Below are 13,449 nucleotides of genomic sequence, written 5' to 3' on the forward strand. Positions count from 1 at the left end.
TATGGGAGGGGGGAGGAGGCAGAGTGGTGTATGGGAGGAGGCAGAGTGGAGTATGGGTGAGTTTTAGTGGTGTATGGGGGGTATAATGAATTTCAGGGAGGCAGAATGGCATATCTGGGGGGGTTAGAGTGGTGTATAGGGGAGGTAGAGTGGTGTATGGGGGGTATAATGAATTTCAGAGTGGCATACCTGGGGGAGGCAGAGTGGTGAATCAGGGAGTATAATGAATTTCAGGGTGGTGCAGGGCATTTATGGGGAGCGGAGTGGCATATCAGGGTGCACAGTGGCATATAGGGAGGTATAAAGCATAAATGGGGGCGAGTGGCATATTGGAAGTTATAAGGCATATACGGGGTATAAGGCATATCGATATTAGGCATATCAGGGGGGCATAAGACATATCTGGGGGTAAAAGGTATATCAGGGGGCTCAGTTGCATATCACTGGCATATAAGAGGTATAAGGCATATATGGGGGCAGAGTGGCAAGCTGGGGGATGTGCATAACTGGGGGAAATTTGGTAAACAAAAGAAAATATAAACAAGGCTTTTTTCTCAGTTTTTATTAAATATGAAAAATAGTTAACATATGAATTAATATTTACTAATAACTTTGTATTAAAACCTAGTTTGAGAAACACTGTGTTTGGGTTCTTGTAGCTTTTATTATTATGTCAGTAAAATAAGAAGATGAATAGAGAGAGGCCATTGCAATAAAGAGATGAAAGTGTAAATTGTACGGTTTTTATTTCATTATTTTAAATGAAAAAAAAATTGCATTTTTTATCCGATTAATCGATTAAGTAAAATAATCGTTAGTTGCAGCCCTAGAATCAACGCGTTTCTTCCATTAGACGACTTCAGGATTCTGTAGCAATTGCACTAAGATATATAGTGCTAAGATATATAGGGTGTGCAAAAGGGCGGATACATACTGCATAAGCAAATCAATAGAGATATTAATGTATACCCGATAGAACAACTTTAATAATGGTATATAGGGCGGTTTAAAAATGTGTATAATAAACATACATATATATATATATAATGTGTGTGTATATATACATATATAAACAATGAGAGACATCAAAAATGGAACAACAATCTATAGAAATCCATGTATAAAAGAGTATAAAAATGTGCATATATGAGAGATCTATTTTAAATTACCAATAAAATACTTAGGATACCAGACCAAAAAACCAGGATGAAAATTTAGGATAAAAAAAGAGAGAAAATGGATTAAAATAAACATATAAAAACCTGTTCCTCATCAAAAAGGGCATTGAGCTGGCTATGACAGTGCACAATGATCAGTGAGATAACACACCGGAAATATCATCAGGAGTTTGTTATGCAGGTAGGACTAGCTTACCCTAATTTAAGAGATGGTCTTCCAAGGTTTTTGAACTGATATGTTTCATCTTGGTTTATTAAGTAAACCCCAAAGGTGCCAAATGGTTTGCATATGTTTTTGTTTTCTATTTTTCAAAACCATTGAAATAATGCGAAGGCACAATTTTTATTCTGGAAAATATAAAGTTTGTTTTTTCATCTTTTCTAGTTTTACAAGCATGTTGTTCAGAGTGTTGAAAAATTCATCCAGAAGGTAATTTCCCTCTGCTTCATTCCTGCATATATTATGGTATAAGGACTGCTAATATCTAAAGTCTGCACTACATACACACTTTATCATGACAGTCTTTTGAATGTGTGCACCCATGTTTTAGTGTTTGAGGTTGTTTACTATTGCTGTTCAGCATTCGTTGATTACTGTTATCGGTCTTCTTAATTTTATATATTAGGCACTTCAAAATATTGCAAAAACTATAATGGCGGTAAAAAATGCCAAGATGTAATGTAACACTACTTCCATCTTCTTTGCTCAGAAATATATGATTCAAATAACGATTTGTTGGGAGTGCAGAATTATAATCCACCTCATCTGGTCACAAATAGTGGCAAAAGGGTAATTAAAACTTTCTGTGGCAGAATTATGATTTTAATAGTGAACTGTTTGTTCAACTGTTCATTTTACTTCTTTCTTTGTGCAGTGTAAACCAGAGTATAAAGTTCCAGGACTGTATGTGATTGACTCCATTGTACGGCAATCAAGACACCAGTTTGGTCAAGACAAGGATGTTTTTGCTCCTCGGTTTAGCAATAACATTATCAACACATTTCAGAACCTATATCGCTGTCCTACAGATGACAAGGTATGCACCTCAGAATCAAATTACTTTATGAACCGCTTGACATGCCAGGCACCTCACGGCAAAACATCCAGCTGGCGACAATTGAGGTGCCTGGGATGTCATGAGTTTAAGCAGGTATAGGAAGCAATCAAAGTTGAGGCATTTAGCAACACCAAAAACAGCAGCAGGAGCCCAAAATTAGCACTATATATTCACAAAAATCCTGGCTTGCAAAGAGTTAAAATACCGCCATTAGAAATACCCTTGAGGTGTCTATTTAAAAAATGGTTTAATGGGGTAAATCGAATTGGCCGGGTTCCAAGATGTCCCAAAATGGCCATGGCACAGACTAACCAGATGTCAAAATTCCCAAAAATTCCTTTCAAATGTGGCCTTTTAGCCCCTTTCCAACAGACCTATGCATGCGTAGTATCACTGTACTCAGGAGATGTTGCTGAATACATATTGGGTGTTGTTTGACTGGGGCATATACCAAGGGCTGTAAATTCATACCCGAATTTCAATGTGTGCATGGAAAGAGTTAAAATATTGACGTTTGAAATACCCTGAGGTGTCTAGTTTTCAAACATTTGATTTGATGGGGTAAATTGCATTGGCCAGAATCAAAGATCCCAAATAGGACATAGGGGCAGAATGACCATTTGACATTTTACTGTCAATGAATCAAAATGCTATATGTTTAAGGGATTATGTCTAGGAAGAGTTTAAACATCAAGTCTTAGTAGGGATGATGTTTCCAATGATTTGTGAAAACGATTAACTTTAGCAGAACAGCACACCGTTATGAAACTAAACATTTTTAGGAATAAACATTTTGCTGTTTGTTTTATTCAGAGTAGAATTGTCAGAGTTCTAAACCTGTGGCAGAAGAATAATGTGTTCAAGAGTGAAATTATTCAGCCTCTCCTTGACATGGCTGCTGGAATTCCTCCTCCTGTTTTGACTCCAAATTTACCCAGCACTGCAGCTGCTATTAACACACCAGGTATCTTCAGGTTTTATTTGTTTAGAGTAGTTGACGTGTATATTGTTGTAATATTATATTTAGCTGATAGTAGTAGATACGAACCATAGTTGCTGACAGTGGAAGTTATGCTACAGACTGTATGTGGCGTCTACATTGAAGTCTTCAGCCCTACTACAAGTCCAACTCAATTTCTCTAAGGGGGGCTTTAAGTAAATCCTCATTAGCTAGATATAGTGCCCAGTATAATAGGGTTGACGGGTATTTGGATCCACAATATATATATATTTTCCTGTTGCACTTACTAATGTGTATGTATGTAAACATTTTAATAGCTAAAGTGGAACCAAAATTAAGGAAGAAAGTAAGGGGCAAAATCACAAAAGGAAATTATGAGGTTATGGGGTTATGAGCAAGGAAAAGTATAAATACAGTCACGGAAATCGCAACTTTATCAAATAACTACGGTGAATTTGTTTTAAAGGTACTCCTGCTACCCCAGCAACTCCAGCTAATGTTGTACAGGGTATTCCCGACCCATGGATTGCTCAGATTACCAATACTGATACACTGTCTGCTGTGGCCCAGATTCTACAGAGCCCTCAGGGACAGCAGGTAAGCCCTTTGAATGTGGAAGAGATGAACAGGGGCTTAAATCACAACCAGCGGACATTTCCAAATCCTAGTGTTCTTCTGACACCTAGTGTTAAAATAGTGGCAGAGTTAATACATTAAAATGCATTGTGTATGCTCCTGGTTTACTTAATCCATAGCATTTTGTAAAAATAGGCAGTGTTACCATTATTTCAATTTAAAAAAAAATAGAAATCTAAGATTTTATTTCAGTATACATTTGAGAAAAAAGGCACTGTACTAAGTTTAGCATATTTATTGAATAATGACTTTAACGTAGTTATCTGGGAATTTTTAGTTTTTCCCCAGTATGCTGATTTTCTAAATGTTTATATATTACAGTTGAATTTGTAAAAATAGCTTTTGGAATTTTCAGTACATAGCAACGACTAAATGAGTATTAAAATTGTTTTTTTTTAATCATTATTATGTATTACATTAACTATAGCTTCAGCAATTGGTCCAGTCTTTGCATGTACAGCAACAGAAGCCCCAGCCGTCTCTTCTTCAAGCACTAGATGCTGGTCTAGTAGTTCAACTGCAGGCACTTACAGCTCAACTCACGGCTGCAGCTGCAACCAACACACTCAACCCACTGGAACAAAGCATGTCTCTCAGCAAGGTACCTCTTACAATGTGCACTCATCCATATAAGTTAAATATATATACTGTATATCTGTATAGTTTTGCAAGTTGAAAATAGTTTTATAACCAGTTAAAATCCAGCCGTCTTTGCCCTGTGAGGAACACTTTTGCTGCTTGATTCCTTAAATATAAATCTTAACTAGTAAATAGATTAAACTCACACCTATACAATGTGGTATGACCATGTACTGGCGTTTATTAAATGCAGAAAAATGCCGGTTTTGTACACTGTCTATTAATGATACAATCCACTCTGTGATGATAGAGGATTTTCCACCCTTTACATTATGTTTATATCTGGCTGTAACTCAATGACTCCCAGGAGGCCTTTAACAGAGTCCAAGTTAGGTAGATATAGTATCCTATCTAAAGTAGTTAACAGCTATTTATATCTGAGTGTTTTTATTTTTTAGAAACTCATGGACAGGTTTGGAGATTTTACAGATGGTTCTGACCAAACGGAAGAGACAAAAAAGGAGACCTCACAGATGTAAGGCTATATATATATATATATGTGTGTGTGTGTGTGTTTCTAACAGAGCTTGGAAAATAAACAAAGTGCCCTTTTGCAGTTTGTACCTTGTACATACATGTTTCAGCGGTGTCTTTATTTCAGTTAATCCTTTAAAATATTTGTAAGTGTGTTTTTCAGGTTTTTTCATGTTCTGTTGAGCTAATTTAAACTGCTGTTGGTTTAACTCTAGACACCGTTTGGTAGATGTATGACCGAATACATTAGTGATGTCACTTATTTATCTGTGTGATTATATTATAGGCTTATGTTCAGTTTCAGAAGAGTTGCATGTAATTAGCCAAGTAACCAACTAAACATTGGTCATACGTGCTTCAGCAGCCGCTGAGGATACAATATTTATATGTCTTAATTTGTCTCTTGCAGGCCTCTGGTGTCCGAGTCCATGAACCACTCAATTTTTCATCAACTTGCTGAACATTTGCAGCAGCAAAATTTAGAGCATCTTCGACAGCAGTTCATGGAGCATCAGCATACCCCAAAGGTAATGTATATTGTTGTTTCCTATGGTGAAGAAGGGAAGACTTTTAACAAACTCCAATTATTTTTTTTATTTTTATTTTTTTTATTTTTTTTTAAAGATGAGACTTCTTTCAGACCCTCTCTGGTCATGTACTGGAACAGTCGGTGACATACAGGCCATGGTTGATAGCTTAACCTCCGTCATTGACTGAGATACATAACTACAAAATACTTCTCAGAACAGGGATATTAAACAAAATCATTACTTTGTTATAATAGGGCTATTAAAAAGACTGACCTTCTCCTCTATAATTTGGATTTAAGTACACCTGTAAATGAAACAGTTGAGGACTTCATCATTATGTTTTTACGTAAGCATAATATAATCAGGTCACCTAGTTAGGTTAATCGTCCATCACCTTGTCCCTTTTGTCCCTTTTAAATAAAGTGTTATTTTATATATGTGAAAACCAAACTACATGCAAACATCAGAACATAGTGTATTCTATCATTTAGATCTTTAAAACCAAAACACAAGCAGGTATTCTGAGCTTCACAGTTGTTTAGTTTGTGATTAGAAGGTCCATCTGATTTAGATACAACTATGTTCAATCGACAATGGGAGTAATTGGATTGTCTTGATAGAAGTGTAATAAAGGGGACTGATATACACAAAAATATTTTAATATAAACTATTACTTCACAGATTTTACAAATCCACTGTTTAGTAAACCTTGTTTGTTGAGGTTGGGTAAAAAGAGTGTTGATGTGGATAAAATACATTTGCATAATTTTGAAAGGCTAAAATGTGTGAATTATTCTGGTTTTAACAGTATCAATGGAATATGTTTTTTGGGGTTTTTTTACATCTCAACTTACCTGCAGCGCCCCTTTTACCTAATGTACTGGTCTGTCTTACTCTGTCAGTTCTAGTTTTGTCATACCCTTTGAATGTATGTACTGCAAAAGAATCGCTACATACATTGTTAGTGTGATGTAATTAAAAGATAATATAAACATTTATAGCCATTGTGATGCTGTATACCAATGTTTTCATCTAGGTGGCAGCTCAGGAAAACCAGGAAGTATCTGAATCTGAAAATTCTGCTACACCTTCTCAGGATGACAGCCAACAGCCATTTCTGGAACAAGAACCGCAAATCCATGCCTCAATGAACATGCAGCAAGAGGTGAAAATACCAAGACTAATCTGTTTTCCATATACAGTTGTCTTTCTGTATAGTTATATAAAAAATGTAATTGAATTACTCAGTATGTTATCCTTAATTCATCACATTTGTTCTTATAAACCGCTAGGAACTAGGTCAGGTTTCAATTACTGCTTTGGTGATTAAGAGTTTGTACAGCCAAGTTTAATATATGTATATTTATTGATTTTTGTCATATATATATACACACAAAGAAAACAATTTCTTCTTATTATAAGGATATGGAAATTGAGGAAATGCAGGATGTAAGTGAGGAGATGTTTGAAAAAGAGGAAAAGAAGTTAATGAAAGATGAAAGGCCAAGGACACGTTCAAAGTCTCGTTCAAGGTACACAATCATTGCTTCATTTGATTAGTCTTGTAAATAGTAGTTTTGGATTTGCCATACATCAAATCCATCCCCAAAATACAAAAATGCATGATCTACTACTTCTTTATGACATGTTCCAAAGGTCACCGAGAAAAAGGAGGTCAAGGTCACGTTCTGGTTCGAGAAAACGTAAACACAGAAAACGCTCTCGCTCGAGATCCAGGGAAAGAAAACGGAAGACATCCAGATCGTACTCAAGTGAGAGAAGAGCAAGAGAGAGGGAGAAAGAACGGCAGAAAAAAGGCCTGCCTCCTATAAGATCCAAAACGCTGAGTGGTATGCAAACCGAGCTTGGAAACTTTTGTACTAAAATCTTTAAAATACAGGAATATATATAAAATAGGATCTCTTCAGTAAATAAATCATGCATTAGCAGATCCTCTGATGTTTGTTACCAAAATGGTATGTGCAAATGTAATGGTTTTTTTCCTGTATCCCTTTTGTTAGTGTGCAGTACCACACTGTGGGTTGGTCAGGTTGACAAAAAGGCAACGCAGCAAGATTTGACCAACGTGTTTGAAGAGTTTGGTCAAGTTGAATCAATCAATGTAAGTAGCAGAGCTACTTTTTTTGTGTGACATGCACTTGATGTGATATAAATCAAATTTTAAATAGAATGAAACATATCTTTACTGAAAAGTTAAAAACATTATTGTATAAGTTACATTTTTCAACAATAAAACATATCAAAACATGTTTTCATTTTTACATTTCTTAATTTATTAATAACATGTTATCCTTATAGATGATTCCGCCAAGAGGTTGTGCTTATGTCTGCATGGTTCACAGGCAAGATGCTTTCCGAGCACTTCAGAAGCTTAGTGCTGGCTCCTGCAAAATTGGATCCAAAATTATTAAGGTTTGTTTAGTGTCTTAGTGACATGTATTGGAAAGAAACCGCTGTAAGATGCATGAGTCCTAAATATGCTTCACACATACTTCCCAGTTGATAAATATTACCGTATCTGCTCGATATAAGACAAGGTTTTTTTCAGACCTCAAATAGATCTGACTATGAGACTAAGATCCAGGGGACCTGGATCCTCCTGTCTTATGCCCCCCAAACTTACCGGTGCTTCTGACTCGGGGAACTCTCCTCACTGACAGCTGGGGAAGGTCTGTGCGATGGACGCAGACAACCCCCGCTGCTAACCGCACCTCCTTCCGGCTGCAGCAGACGTTGCCTACATGAATCGCCTAGATGTCTACACGCTGCCCCGGCTACACACCGGGGAGTCAGAAGCACCGGTAAGTTTGGGGGGAGGGTGTTAAATGGGGGACATAAGGCATTTCTGTAGGCAGAGTGCTATGAAATGCCTTTTAACCCCCTTAATGCCACTCTGCCTCCAGAAATGCCTTTTAACCCTCTATACGCCACTCTGCCTCTTGAAATGCCTTATACCTCCCTATATGCCACACTGCCCCATAATATGCCTTTTAACCCCCTAAATGCCAGAGTGGCATATAGGGGTATAAGGCATTTCTGGAGGCAGAGTGGCACATAGGGGTCATTGGGGCACAGTGGCATATATAGTGGGTTAAAAGGCATATCATGGGGCACAGTGGCATTTAGAGGGTTAAAAGGCATATCATGGGGCACAGTGGTATTTAGAGGGTTAAAAGGCATATCATGGGGCACAGTGGCATATAGGGGGTATAAGGCATTTCTAGGGCAGTGGCAAGCCTGGGGGCAGATGTGCATAACTGGGGGGGTAGGTTGGAAAATAAAAACAAAATATTTTTCTCAAAGCTTTTATTTAAAAAAAAAAATAATAGTTTACATAAATTAACATTTACTGGTAAAACTTTTCCTAAAGGGTCGTCTTATATTCAGGCTTTTTCTTTTTTTTTTCCTAAATTAATAATCAGATTTTGGGGGGTCGTCTTATAAACGAGCAAATACAGTAGTTAAGTGTGAAGGCTGTGAAAATATAGTTTTTGATCAGATGCCCAAACGTCTTAAAATTTATCATTATATATTTACTTTCTCTTTTTTTTTTTTTTTTTTTGTAGCAATGCATTAGTACAAGTTGTACAAAATATATAAACCACAATGTAAACAAATATAACTGAACACTATAGAATATCTGAACGTGTTATTTTGTCAAAAAGAAAATTCTTAAAAATGTTTCAAAATTGATTATTCAAGGACACAAATACAGCAGTTAAAAAATATTTTTTTTCTCATCTAGATTGCCTGGGCTTTAAATAAAGGTGTGAAGACAGAATACAAACAATTCTGGGATGCTGATATTGGGGTAACTTATATCCCATGGGAGAAAGTTAAACTGGATGATCTGGATGACTTTGCAGAAGGTGGAATGATTGACCAGGAGACCGTAAATAATGGTAAAAAAAAACACATAAATCTGTGTGTATGTGTGCGTTATATATATATATATATATATATATATATATATATACATACATACATACATACATACATACATAATATAATGTCCACACTATCTGCACTCTGCTTCAGTTCATTGGCGTATTTCACTGCCCAGGTCTCCTAAAGAAGGCACACGCACTGTGCTTTTTTATGAAAGTAGTTCAACTTCCATCAACAACAAAACCTATATATCTTGTATTCCAGAATGGGAAACCCAGAGAAACACCGAAACCGCTACCGTAAAAGAGCCACCACCCACTCCTGTAACTACAAATGTTCAGAGTCCTGTTGTCCATAAGAACGCAATTATAACTACACAACCCGAGGCCTACACTCAGCCAGTTGCGATGCTGCAGGTAAAGAAGCATAAGACCGACGTGCCTAGCCGGAACCCGACTATCGTGCTATGCCGCTGGAGAGATGTGACATTCAGCCTACGTTATCATCCTCATTTCTGCGTTTTTCTCACCTGTGAATCTTATCTTTCATTTGACAATTTATTTGATTCTTATCTATTTCTTACTGATGTCTTCATACCTTCTTTGCTTTGCCATTTTTGGTGTGGCATTTAGAAAAAAGCATTGAATATGTAAATAAACATTAGCATGGTGTTGTTGAATGATGTTGTTGAAATGAATCTTCATTTTTATTATTGCTTTAAAAACAGGTCCCAGCTGTAAGCCTGGTTCCCCCTGCGTTCTCCATGTCGGTTCCTCCACCAGGATTCACCACTATCCCTCCACCTCCTCCATTTTTACGTGCCAGTTTCAACCCTGCACAACCACCACCAGGTATGTGTTAATTTATTTTATGGGTATTTGTTGGCATTGAAGTAGCATATCGTACCATACATTCCAACTATGAATAAGAGTGAGATTTGTGGTTTAGGGATATGTGCGACTAATTCCGTAATGAATAAAGATTTTACATATGCAGACAGGTCTATGCATACAGGATCTTGCAAATTAGGTCTCTTTTTGATTACCTTTCTTAGGTCTCTACTTTTAACCTTCGACAGTTTCAGACCATTGTACCATTCTTCTTTGTATACCTGGTAAACTATTGATGCTTGACTGTACTCTTAACCAGCCATAAAAATATGTGCTTGATGTATTCAGTCAACTGTTTATACTCTACAGGTTTCATTCCACCACCAGTACCCCCTCCTGCTATTCCACCTCCTCCTGCTATTAACTCAGCTATTTCAACAGGTAAGGGATAAAGTTACCTGCCATGGAATGGAAACGTCAGAATTGCCAAATTACCACACTTTAAATCCATAATCTTTACCATCATATTCTTTGTATGGTTCACTAATGATGACTTGATATGCCCTGGTTTTCATATGCAAAAAGACAAACCTGTCAGATGTGGTTGTTCCTATTATATTACCGGGGGATCCCTGCTTGTCTTAATTCTATACATTTGGCACAGAGCCTTAAAACCTATTATGTTTTCTGCTCACAAGTTTACTCGGTAATTGAGACGCTCAGGGGTGTTTAATGTGCATAGCGGGAAAAGGCACTGGTAACATAAGCATGCTGTTCCAAGGGAAACCCCCTTCTCAAATGTATAACTGCTTTAATTTTCAGCCAACAATGTAATTCATTCCTTAATTGCTATTGCATCGTTAACAAAGATATTCACATAAAGTAGACTGAATAAACTTTAATCCGTTGCTATATTTTACAGCTTTGGTCCATCCACAAATGCAATTGCCTCCAGATGCCATGAAAGACGTTTCGTACGGGAACTTAATGTTACCTGTTGGGTCAGTTGTGACTTCTCAAGCTACTGCAACAGTGTCAACACAGTCTATTTTTAATCCCGCGGCAAGTAATCAAGAAGAACAAGAAGAAAAAAGATCACAGCCAGCAGAACAGCAATCATCTGAAAGGACAGCAGTCACTAGTAAGTATATTATTATGCAAGCTTAAGTGTTAAGCAAGAATAAGTCTAACAGCACAGCACTACAGCACTTTCGATGACAGATTTGCTTTAATCTTCCGTTTTACACATACAAAAATACAACTGTGTATAAATAACTTTGTAGGCTTCAAAGTTGTCTTCTTTAGGCTTATGAAAGTTAAGGTACTTGCCATTCAAAAACATAGTTCTGTACAATAATATGACGTTTGTGATTTGTTTGTGTGCTTTTCAGATGCTCAAACTACTGTGGTTAGCAGCACTGGAGTTTTGGGTGTTCAGCCTCCTCTCACTGCGACTGTCCATCCTTACATGCATGGTCGAGTGGCTGGCATGCCTTATTTGGATATTCGTCAGGGGTTACTGCCACAGCCACCTACAGCAAGATTTGCTATGCTGCAACCAGGGATGCCTCCACCCCCTCCACCAAGGAGCATGCTTCCTCCCACACTAATTGAACCCCATGTACATCCAATGCCTTTCCCTCCAAGTGATATTTTTCCTCGTCCTGAAAGACCTTATGGAGTTCAAGGAAGGTCAAACACAGATACTGCTAATGAACAAGAAAAAAGCATCCCCCTTTCAAATAATAACATTCAGCAAGATGGTGATCAAGATTATCGATTTCCCAGAATAGAAAGCCGTGAGACTCATGGTCCATCACCTTCAGGTGAAAATGACAAGGAGAGGATCCAAGCTGTAGGTAGCCAAGAACATCAGGTTGCAGGTTCTGCTGAGGAAAGGGACGTTAAAGTAGGGCATGGAGAAGATGATCATGAGCCACAGGATATGGCTGTTGTAGATCCTTCTGAGGGCCATGAAAAACTTATTTCTGAATCTGTAGGTCATTTAACTCCTGAAGAATCTCATAATAGTGAAAGGAAACCAGAGATGGACCCTCATGAAAACAGAAGGGGACCAGGTCCTCATGGATTTGAAATAAAGGGAACAAACGTTTCAGAAAGCCAAGACAGTCCATTAAGGCCACCAATAGATGCAAGAATGCATTTTGGAGGTCATCCAGTAGATTTGCCACCTTTTGTAAGGCATCCACTTGAAGTTAGGGAGTTTTTTGGAAGACCACCATTAGAGGGAAGGGATCCCTATGGTAGACCACTAATAGAAACACGTGATCCATTTGGAAGACCTCATATAGAAAGCAGAGATCATTATGGACGACCTATATTGGACGATCACAATCATTTTGGCAGACCACCTACTGATGGCAGAGATCATTTTGCAAGGCCGCCTCCAGATGGTGTTGGTAGGAGGGAGCAAGTACATTTTCCACCTGATAAACCTTGGGGACATCGAGGTGATTTTGATGAAAGACAACATTCTTTTCCTGTATTTGGAGGTCCAAAAGGCTTCCACGATGAAAGATATCACCATGGAAACTACAGACAGGAGCCTAGAAATATTCCAAATTGGAACAGGGGATTTGAACAAGATGCTCATAGGGATTTTGATGACCGCCGTCGACCTTGGGAAAGACAGAGAGACAGAGATGATCGTGATTTTGGATTCCGTAGAGAGGTCAATGGCAACCGTTTTGGGCGAGAGCGGCCACCAAATTGGATGCCTCCTCAGCCACAGGTTTTTGATTACTTCCCTGAGGCGACCACAACTCATAAAGAGGAGGATGCTCCTCAGGTTAATGGAGAAAACCGAGAAACCAGTAGTCCACAACAAACTGTTAAAAAATCAAATGAACCTGAACTTTGTGAACAGCCAGAATCTTCCGTCAAGCTGGACGAAGAGAAAGATGACAAGAAACCAGAAATAGAAAGTCAACCAGTGGTTGAAAGCACAGAAAATGAGGGAACATAATCATCACTCAGTAGGTAATGAAACCTTTTGTAAAGTTGTCATCTCTCTGTAATAGATTATTGGCTGACTGGACCTTACTAGTTTTCTCATTGTCAGCCAGAATTAAATTAATCTGACGTTACTGTTCACCTTAAAACTGTACAACTGACTTATATAGACTTCTCTTACTCTGAACATGATAGTTAGAGCTATTTGTTTTTATTTTTTATTTCTGAATTAGGAATCAAAAACATTGCCCCACTTGCTTT

The 13,449-nt window shown here is 37.7% G+C and overlaps 1 protein-coding gene across 1 annotated transcript in view; it reads left to right on the forward strand.

Moving 5' to 3' along the window:
* The window catches only part of LOC149288005 (SR-related and CTD-associated factor 8-like), a 31,182-nt gene extending 17,981 nt beyond the window's left edge, over positions 1-13,201 (forward strand). Inside the window, exons 3-19 of the mRNA XM_089492149.1 lie at positions 1,564-1,608; positions 2,054-2,215; positions 3,050-3,200; positions 3,664-3,794; positions 4,261-4,434; positions 4,871-4,947; positions 5,356-5,473; positions 6,513-6,641; positions 6,899-7,008; positions 7,133-7,326; positions 7,498-7,598; positions 7,796-7,909; positions 9,243-9,399; positions 9,650-9,801; positions 10,113-10,236; positions 10,585-10,656; positions 11,607-13,201. Of these exons, the coding sequence (XP_089348275.1) occupies positions 1,564-1,608; positions 2,054-2,215; positions 3,050-3,200; positions 3,664-3,794; positions 4,261-4,434; positions 4,871-4,947; positions 5,356-5,473; positions 6,513-6,641; positions 6,899-7,008; positions 7,133-7,326; positions 7,498-7,598; positions 7,796-7,909; positions 9,243-9,399; positions 9,650-9,801; positions 10,113-10,236; positions 10,585-10,656; positions 11,607-13,201 (3,606 nt within the window). The remainder of the gene's footprint in view (positions 1-1,563; positions 1,609-2,053; positions 2,216-3,049; positions 3,201-3,663; positions 3,795-4,260; positions 4,435-4,870; positions 4,948-5,355; positions 5,474-6,512; positions 6,642-6,898; positions 7,009-7,132; positions 7,327-7,497; positions 7,599-7,795; positions 7,910-9,242; positions 9,400-9,649; positions 9,802-10,112; positions 10,237-10,584; positions 10,657-11,606) is intronic.
* Positions 13,202-13,449: the final 248 nt, after the last annotated feature.

Source organism: Sceloporus occidentalis, unplaced genomic scaffold (assembly GCF_023333645.1).
Source record: "Sceloporus occidentalis isolate IW3139 unplaced genomic scaffold, rSceOcc1.0.p SCAF_54, whole genome shotgun sequence".
Taxonomy (NCBI): Eukaryota; Metazoa; Chordata; class Lepidosauria; order Squamata; family Phrynosomatidae; genus Sceloporus; species Sceloporus occidentalis.